This window comes from Solanum pennellii, chromosome 1, assembly GCF_001406875.1.
Source record: "Solanum pennellii chromosome 1, SPENNV200".
Classification (NCBI taxonomy): Eukaryota; Viridiplantae; Streptophyta; class Magnoliopsida; order Solanales; family Solanaceae; genus Solanum; species Solanum pennellii.
Window position 1 is genome coordinate 45852961 of NC_028637.1, and position 10238 is coordinate 45863198.

At 35.1% G+C, this 10238-nt stretch overlaps 1 protein-coding gene across 1 annotated transcript; it reads left to right on the forward strand.

The window, feature by feature from the left end:
* Positions 1-1233: 1233 nt before the first annotated feature.
* On the forward strand, positions 1234-5436 carry LOC107027913 (3-dehydrosphinganine reductase TSC10A-like). Its single transcript, XM_015228968.2, has 3 exons — positions 1234-1912; positions 3691-3838; positions 4881-5436. Exons 1-3 carry the CDS (start codon positions 1376-1378, stop codon positions 5171-5173), a joined length of 978 nt encoding a protein of 325 aa, XP_015084454.1. The 5' UTR covers positions 1234-1375; the 3' UTR covers positions 5174-5436.
* Positions 5437-10238: the final 4802 nt, after the last annotated feature.

Here is a 10238-nt window from a genome sequence, read left to right on the forward strand (position 1 = left end):
GAGTTAGTTGGGGGTTGAAGTATGAACAATATATTTAAAGAAGAGATATTTTACAAAAAATAAAAGGATGAGGATTGTGGGGGTGGGGGTATGGGAATGAAGTGGTGAAGTGGATTAAGAAAAATAATTTCAAGTATTTTTGGGTAATAGTGATATTTTAATCTTTAGTTTTTAATTAATGTTAATAGTTTATTATTTAATTTTTATAGGGTGGAATACTTTGTCTATTGAAATATCATGCGTCAATGTTTTTTCAAATAAAAGATAGAAATGTGTATCTCAAACCAATAAGTGGTATTTAGGTATGAATTCATTCACGTTTCAATAGTTTAGGTATGAAACTAAAAAAAATATAGTTTAAGTGTATTTTCGACACTTATTTCAAATAAAGATTTAGTAATTAAAATTTTAAGGGGTCATTTGGTAGGAAGTATTAGGAGAAATAGTCCAAGTATTCTGTGTGGTATTATTTAGAAGTATGTTTGGTAGGAATTTTGAGTCTATATGTAATCAATCGATTGATTAGTTATACACATTCTAATATCATGTTATCAGTTCTAATCCCATGGGACTAATCTAGGTAAAGACAAAAATATCCCCTCAAATCTTTTTATTCAATTTGTTTATTTTCTTAATTTTATATTTTATACTTATACTAATAAGTTTATTTAAATAAATTAGCCTACAGTTTTATTATTTAGATATCGTTTTTTGTTTCAAAAATATGATTTATTTAATATATTTATTATTAATTTAAAATATTAAAATCCGACTAATATGTTAATGTTGATTTATGAATTTAAGAACAATTCATGAGTTAAATATTGGCTCTTAACGGAAGATCATTAAACATTATACAAGTAGTCTAAAAAAAGAGCATAAAGTATAAAAATAGTTTAATTTATTTTTTCTATATTTATTTTATTTTATGATAAACAGTTATGACAACAAAATTTTTATTCTCCTTACAAGTTAGAAATGAAATAAAAAAATAATATTGTCCGTCAATTGTTTAATTTGACTCAATTGCATGAAATAAAAAATCTCATAATAACTCAAAAGTATAATTGAAAAGAATTTTTTTGATAAAGACCACACACAAAACTAGGAAAAGAACAATGAACCAAACATTTGATAAAATTAATATTCATTACTAGTCTCTCCATTTTTCAATAATTATTTTTTAAAGTCCTAAATCTAAGTTTAATATTTAAAATGTTTGCAATGGTGAAATTTCCAAATCGTTGATCACTTAATCTGATTTCATTGAAATCAGATTTAGATTTGAAATTCGAAAGCTCATATCCGGCATCGCGCTGATCTTCGTATTCCACGTTCGAAGGCAACCTAAGATGTTTTTTGCAACTATTCGTCTATGGCGGACTTGAGCATTGCTTTTTTCTCTCTCCTCCTCCTTTTCTTCTCACTATTCCTCCTAGTTTTTCTCGCCTTCATCGTCCGACCACGCCCCGTAAAAGTTCGGATAAAAAATCGTCATGTCTTCATCACTGGCGGCTCAAGTGGTATTGGCTTAGCTCTAGCTCAACAGGCTGCTTCAGAAGGTGCAAAAGTTTCAATACTTGCTCGTAATGTTGGTAGACTCGAAGATGCGAAGGAGTCAATTCGGCTTTCTACTGGCCGTGACGTGGCCATTTTCAGCGCTGATGTGAGAGACTACAATGATGTCAAGAAGGCTGTAGAAGAGGCAGGACCAATCGATGTGTTGGTGTGCAATCAGGGAGTTTTTGTAGCTCAGGAATTGGAGACCCAAGATATTGAGGAGATCAAGTGTATGATTGATGTCAACTTGACCGGGACTTTTCATTTGATTAAAGCTGCTTTGCCTGGAATGAAGAAAAGGGCTCACCGTGGACCTGGGTCCATCGCCATCATGTCTTCACAAGCTGGCCAGGTATGTTCTACCTTCGGTTCAAGTATCAACTTCAATGGTCTTCTGTTCCACTCAGAATTGATTCCGTCGGATAACTAGTTCACCATATATAGATGAGAAAGGAACAAATTAGAGCAAGGCAGAAAATGGTTGGCAAGGCAGAAAATGGTTGGCAAGGCAGTAAGCGGTTTTAAGTATAGGTACTTTGATCTCCAGTATGATGCTAATTGTGAGAGTTCATTTTGTAGTATGAGTTTTGAGTTGGACTAGAAATAGTTGAGCTCCTAATGGTGGTGGCGTATACTCCAATCTAAGTTTAGCCCAAAATGCAAAAAAATTATTTTGCAGACAAATTGTTCTATTCAATATGAGCGTCATAGTCCATGGTAAAAAAGAAACAGAAATGGTTGAAGATAAGAAAACATTATAGTGGGCTTAAATGAACACTGAACCTCATTGCATACTGTTACATACAAGTCTATTTAACATTGAAAATAACTTATCTTCAATTTTATGTAATTTTGCACTAGATTTAGACATTTATATGCATCTTGTGTTTAAATATTATCATACAATTTGATGGAACACATTGATTTTGCATTTCTTTTCAATGTATGGCATCTGAATGTATCTTACTGTATGTGTTTTAATTTAGGCATATGCATAAAAATATGAAAATAAAATTGAAATGTAATGTTTGATTTATATTGTTTCCCTGGTGTCTATACCTTACTTGACAAGTAGTCTCCTTCTTTTGGTCTCATCTTGATTTTTGATTAATGTGATTAACTATTGGTTCTTAAATCTGGAGTCTGGAAAATGTTGGATGGTTTTCTATTTATACTTACTTTACCCAGTTTCTTACATCCACCAAGGATATCGCAGTTTTCTTGTTAAATATCCTATTAATACTTTCAATTTTAGCATCCCAGGTTCATTTACCATCTAATACTGTAAAATTTTAAACTAGAAGCACCCGGAGTAGTTGAGAGCTATAATACTATTACAAATGTATCTGAACTCGTAACTACTATGGTATCAGCATTTGCAGATAAGCTTTTCCTATAAACTTTTCCATACTACAGTTACTAGGAAATGCATTTCAAGCAGTGTCTTTTAAACAACAAAAGACAATGAAATGCATTTGCTAGTTTCGTCTCTTTATTTAGAAATTGAAAGAAGTAGTTTTGTTATGTACCTGACTCACTTAATGTTTGGAACTCATTATTCTTTGAGGATGGTAGTTTGAGAAAGTGTGGACAATCTTATGATTTTTGCAGTACTCTCGTTAGTATACAATTCATGAAGACTTTTTGCGAGAAGACTTTCAGCAGGAGCTTTTCATCTTCTGTTCTGATTGATATCTAATCTCTATTGCAATTTTATTTTTTGTCTCATCTAGGAGTTTTGGGGAAAACAATGAAAATAAGTTAGTTCATCATCACAATTGTCCAATTTATGTAGTTTCGTTGCCCTCTATGCATTCATATTTACGTGTATTCATCATAAAAAATTTAACTGAAAGACCCACCACAGCAAATGCTTCCTTAAATAGTAGTTTAACCTGAAGGACTGAACCTTAAACTGTGATGCTGACATAATAAAGAGATAATGTGTATTGTTAGCCACCACCGAAATATTTTCTCAAATTTGTAGTGTTACCTGAAAGACTGGAAGCTGTCTGTGATAAAATATGGTAGAATCATGTTTACTTCTTTTCCCATACGATTGCATTAATGTACTTTGAAATTTTTATTCTTAGGCAATTTGGTTTTGTTTGGTATTTTGTTTTGTCTTAGGTTGGGATATATGGTTATACAGCTTATTCAGCCAGTAAGTTCGGCCTCAGAGGACTGGCAGAAGCACTGCAGCAGGAAGTAATTGGTCAAAATATTCACGTATCACTAATATTTCCCCCGGACACTGAAACTCCTGGATTAGCTGAAGGTTTGACCTGAACAAATCCTACTCTGTTTCTCTGGTTATTATCACTACATGTCACAATGCACGAAATAGATGCTATGGGGGAGGGGGGGGGGGGTACTCCTTTCTGCTTGCATCATAACAAAATCTATGTAAAAAAATTTAATAATGTAATATCACCATACCCAGTCGGAATCCAGTAATGCTAAATGCTACGATCTACCTCTGATTCTAAGTTGATATGTTAGTTATATATCCTTTTTCTTAATCTTTTTTTCTTTATCTACCTTCAGTGAGCACTAAAATGTCTGGATCAAGCAAGTTGATTAGTTGACAGTAAAAATGATGATAGCACTGATCTTTTAACCAATTATTGAAAACTGCATGGGATAGCATAAAATGTTTAGCCAATTTGTTCTTTATGTTACCATTCTCAAAAAAAAAAAAAAATTATTCGTTATGTTTGGAGGAACAAAGCCAGAAAATATTAGCTATCCTTATGGAAATTCATTAGGTTATGTAAAATCTTGAAATGCCATGAAGATAACCCGACTGGATGTGAAATGCTGTATTTCAGTGTCTTTAGATCTATTCAGATAATACAGGTCTAGAACAGTTTGAAGCTTAATGTGTACGGTCTCTGCTTCATTTTACTATAAAAGAATGTGGTGAAGGGTTTGACATGCTTAAGCGAGTAATAGAGTTCCTTTGTTATGATATATAGGCTGTGATATGGTTTTCTGTTTTATTTTGTATATTTTAGTTTCTCATTTTTTTCTATATATTCTATTTAATCCTGACTACATGCAGCTGCATTTTTTGTGTGAGCCTGCTTAGTGCTCTATCTTAGTTAATAGTGCATTATTTACCTATCAAAAGAAAAAAAAACTGTGATGAATGCAAATGGAGATATGAATGCCCTAATATGGGAGACATCAACGTCATTGTGTGTGTTGTACCCCCAATAATTCATGTGCACATTGTCCAATGTACCCGATAAGTGCTTGAACTTACCTGATTGATAAACAGTTTACGTTTGCAATGATAATGTTAAATCCTTTTGCAGAGAACAAGAGGAGGCCACAGTTGACTAGTATACTAGCAGCTTCTTCTGGTTCCATGAAAGCTGATGAAGTTGCAAAGAAAACTTTAAATGGCCTTAAATCAGGAAACTTCATTGTTCCCTGCAACTTTGAGGGATTCTTTCTTTCCCTAGCAACTTCTGGTCTATCTCCTCAGAGATCATTCATGATGGCATTTATCGAAGTGATATCTGCTGGAATATTACGTGTTGTTGGCCTATGTTTCCAGTGGAATTGGTATGGTAGCATTGAGAAATTCGTTGGAGAAAGGAAATAGAAAGCAACTACTAAACAGATTCTAACAAGAATTGATAGTTCAGTCGAACAAATGAATTTCGACATGATAGTTCTTATAGAAATCAAACTTTTTCATGATGTCTTATGTACCCTAGGCTGTCCAATTTTATCTACTTCTGTGCAAGTGAAGTAAAAAAACTATGTAGTTTTTGTTCCTCTTTGATTTTATACATTACCAAGTGTTTCTGGATATACTTTATCCACTAATTGAAAAGTTTTTCAATCTAGTGTGCTTGGAGTTCATAGATTTCTTGGTGAGTTGATAAATAATTCGTAACAGAACTCTTTGATATAAATAAGACATCACTTTAGAACAAGAAGCTTGTTAAAGATAAATTATATATATATTTTAATTTCTACTTGATAACAAAGGTAAAACAAGTACAAAATGGTAAACAACTCTTATTATCTTAGTCAACTTTTTGTTACCTTTAACTGCTTCTTCTTTGTCACGACCGGAGTGTAGACCCCATACGAGACCGGCATCGTTAACCTCTCAGAGGTCGCAGACAAGCCTATATGCATTTCATACTTCACCTAGGTTAATTTTAGCGAAAAATTAAAAAAATAATTGTTCTTTAACATACTTGCTAAACATTCTTAACATTTCATAATTGTTCATCATCAACCATCTAACATTAAGAGAGAAACAACTGAGAGAAATAGTTCAATAAGTATTAATTGTATAATTGCCAAAATGACAGCAATACAAAGTCTGAATCAAAACAGGAAAGAAACGCTAGTGGAACATGCTCCACTAGATCAACTCTAAAACTACGCTAGAATGTAAAACAGTAGCTCCTCGAAAGCATGAGGACCTACCAAACTCCGGATGAATGCTGACGTCCGGATAGCTGCAACAATGATCGCGTAGCTCTATCGCCAACCTGTGCCTGCACCTAAAATAGTATAAATGTATAGGGTTAGTACACACTTGTACTAAGTAAGGGTATATGCAAGCACACACCAAGGACATGCATGAAAAAGAATAGCTCTTTCCTAACGACATGATTTATGGAGGTCAAGTTAGTAGACTTGCCAAATCGAGATTAGGAAAGTTAGTGAACTTTCCAAATTGGATTAGGAAGGTCATGCCATGAGAGTAACATGCATCATCATAAATATCATATTGCACACAGCACGTAACATCTTCATATAGTACATACCATAGCACATAACATATAACACATAGCTTCTTTCATATCATTCATTCATATGCCAGGAGACCTTGGAATCATGGACTTGACATTAAAACTTTCCAAAATGAGGGCTCAACATATGGGACCTCAACTGGGGAGTCTTCATTAGCAAACACAGAGTCTGCTTCATTCATTCATACGTACTTCATTTCATTTCATTCATAGGCTAGTGTGAACACCAGCTATACCTAGGGTGTAGTTTAAGAATTTCATCGGATTTGTTGTGCAATGATCAGGAATAACCTAATGTCATTACCTGAGTTTAGCTCACCTCTTGATTATCCTATCCTAACACCTTTGATATCATTCATTTAATTATGTGCTTTATTCGAGGCTGGCCTCATTCATTCATAGGGAACTTTAACTTTAACCGACATAGATCATGTGAGCATCATGAAATCCAGTGTCTCCCCCACACCGAAAGAGGTGGAATCACCAACCAAAGTGACCAAAAACATGCTAGCGTACATGAGAATTGAACCCCGCTAGATCCCTATATTGGCAGTAAAGGTTCGAAGACTAGGAGATATAAGGAGACCCATACCCGGCATGCCGGACAGTCTCATCTCATGAGAGTTACGTGAACCTCTACCCTTCAAGAAAGAAGGCATCACCGCTCAAAGATAGCCTATCGGGCTCAGTATAAAGTTCCATTACATTCATCTCATACGTCATGGAAGATGGCTTCTAGTATGAGGACATCATAGCTAATTAGATGATTTCTCATCTCATCATTAGTATTAAGTGTGTTAAGCTCAATACTCTCTTTAGAGTGTTCATAGAGATTGGTCTCTTCATTATTTTACACTCTCATTGGTGAGTACGTATTGATGATATTTACTTAGGCTCATTTGATACTGCTCTCATCATTTACATTAGCCTTATGTCATGTTGTCACCACATTCTTCATCATTAGCACCTTTACTTTTCATAGTTACTCACCTCTTATTACGTGAATGTTCATTTCACCATTTCATAGTTCATATCATCATATGCCAATGCACTTGGCCGCTTAGTGTATCTTACACTCATACTTAACCCTCCTAGGGTTCATCATTTCATTACATACATCTTAGATTCACTTACTTTTGAACGTATGATAGACTTATGTATCTATACATACAAGCCATGGGCTTCATTCATAGTTCGTTAAGTGATTCTTACTTTCCTAAGATTATGTAGTACAAGACTTATGTATCTTGTATATATGCAAAGATCTTGATTTTGATCTAAGTATGTGGCATTATTCTTGGATATTTTATTCACGTATGACTTACGTATCAATATGAAATATTGGGCAAGAAAATCCAAGTTTGAGTCACTTGGATATCATTTATATTTTTTCATTGATTTTATTTCTAATATTCATAACATTAGAACTCTAATTAAATCCCAACATTAACATCAAAGAATTTATTGTCTACTTAATTTTGCTCTTAGGTTGGCCGAAGGGTTGTGGGTTCGCCCCTTTTTAATTTTCATTAGCCTCATGTTGCCCATTCTTGCCTAAACCAAGAGGTTGTGGGATCAAACCCCCAAAACCTCTTGTATTTTTGTATTAATTTCGCTTGCATAGGGAGGTTGTGGCTTCGAACCCCCACAACCTCCTTATTTAAATTTTAATTTCGCTGAAGCTGTGAGGTGGTGTGTTCGAATCCCCATAGCCTCTCTAACTTTATTTTAATTAAATTGCACGAGTGGCAATGAGGTTGTGGGATTGAACCCCCACAACCTTACTTTATTTCTTAGTTAATTTCGCCTCTTCTTTTCAGCCTTGAGGTCGTGGGTTCGATTTCCACGCCTCCCATTCCCTTTTCTTTAATTTTCTATCCTTCACTCACTGCCTGGAGGTTGTGGGTTCGAATCCCACGCCTCCCACTTATTTGTTTGATTTATTTTTCATCTCTTTCTTCCCCCAGTTCACGAGTTCGATTTCCCCCAGCCCCATTTCTTTTTCTTTGTGGCAAATTCCAGTTAGCCAGCTTCGAATCCCCCCAGCCCTATTTTCCTTTCCCTTGTCTCGCGAAACCAGTAGCTAAGGGGTTCGATTCCCTTTAGCCCCTTCACCTTTTTTTTTCCAGCCTTCTTAACATGTGAAGTCTTGGGTTCAATTCCCATTGACCTCACCTATTTTATTTTCCCTTTTAAAACCCAGATTTAGTCTCATTGTAGAGTGCACAAATATGGAAAATTTTTGTCATTCTTCAACTCATCTTTAGTCACATCTTTCATAAGTTTATTTGACTAAAAGATTGTTGTTCAACCAACCATATTTCATTACAATGAGCATCACATTGTATAAACATTTCACACAGTGTATAAACATTTCCCCCAGCCCCATTTCTTTTTCTGCGTGGCAAATTCCAGTTAGCCAGGTTCGAATCCCCCCAGCCCTATTTTCCTTTCCCTTGTCTCGCGAAACCAGTAGCTAAGGGGTTCGATTCCCTTTAGCCCCTTCACCTTTTTTTTTCCAGCCTTCTTAACATGTGAAGTCTTGGGTTCAATTCCCATTGACATCACCTATTTTATTTTCCCTTTTAAAACCCAGATTTAGCCTCACTGTAGAGTGCACAAATATGGAAAATTTTTGTCATTCTTCAACTCATCTTTAGTCACATCTTTCATAAGTTTATTTGGCTAAAAGATTGTTGTTCAACCAACCATATTTCATTACAATGAGCATCACATTGTATAAACATCTCACACATAAAATACTAAAGAAATACATGTCTTAAACGACCCCAAAATAGTGGCCAAGCACACTGCCAACGTGCACACACACACATACCTCCTTTTTTTTTTATCACACTTTGATTATCATCTTCGTAATTTCCCTCACATAAACATATTTTCGTTTAATATAAACACATAATGCATGACTAAATCTACCAGCACAACGTACCCATCCTACGAATTTATTTAGGAGCTAGGGACAAGGACATACAAAGGGCAACAACCTTAGTTTCGAAGTGAATAGTTTGAATCGTAAGGGGCCTCTTGGGAAAGGGATCAAGAGAGAAGAAACCCATACCTTTTGACGTTGTTCAAGATTGAAGTTGCTACCCAAACTTGTCTCTAAAACCACGCCCAATTCACCTAAAGTTCCACCACCAAATCGACGGAAATCCCCCTTACCTTAACGTCTTTGATTAACTTGCTTTCTTAGACTTTTTAGTGAGTTCTTCAAGTGTGAAGATTTTTTTTTCAAAGTTTTTGTTTCTTCACGTTAATTCGCAGAGAGAACAAGAGGTTTTTTTTTTCTTTTTTTTGAATGTGGAGAGGTGATAAACGTGATTAGGAGAGTGTTAGCATAGATTTTGGAGTCTTAATTCAAGACTTAGTCAAAATAGGATTTAATTAAATTAATCTGATTTATTTCAACTAATACGTGAAAGGACCATTATGCCCTTACAATTTCAGATTTTAAATAATAATTAAATCGCCTTAAGTATTTATCCTATTCGATTTTAGGGTTGTTACATTAACCTCCCCCCCTTAGGAACATTCATCCCCGAATGACACTACCACTACACATCGTAATGCCAAGCAGATCATAACATAATCACTATGCACAGTCAAGAAATGTCAACAGAATACAGAGAGATAAGGAAATATAGCCTTAAGAGTAGGAAGTCTAACCTCAAGAGCTGAAAAGATGAGGGTAGCGGGATCTCATGTCGGCCTCAGCCTCCCACGTAGCACCCTCAACAAGATGATTTCTCCCCAGTACCTTCACTGTGGCATTCTCCTTGTTCCTCCGCCGCTTGACCTGTCTGTCTAAGATCTCAACAGGTACCTCCTCATAAGACAAGTCTTCATCAACCCCCAAACCTTCCATAGGTAAAA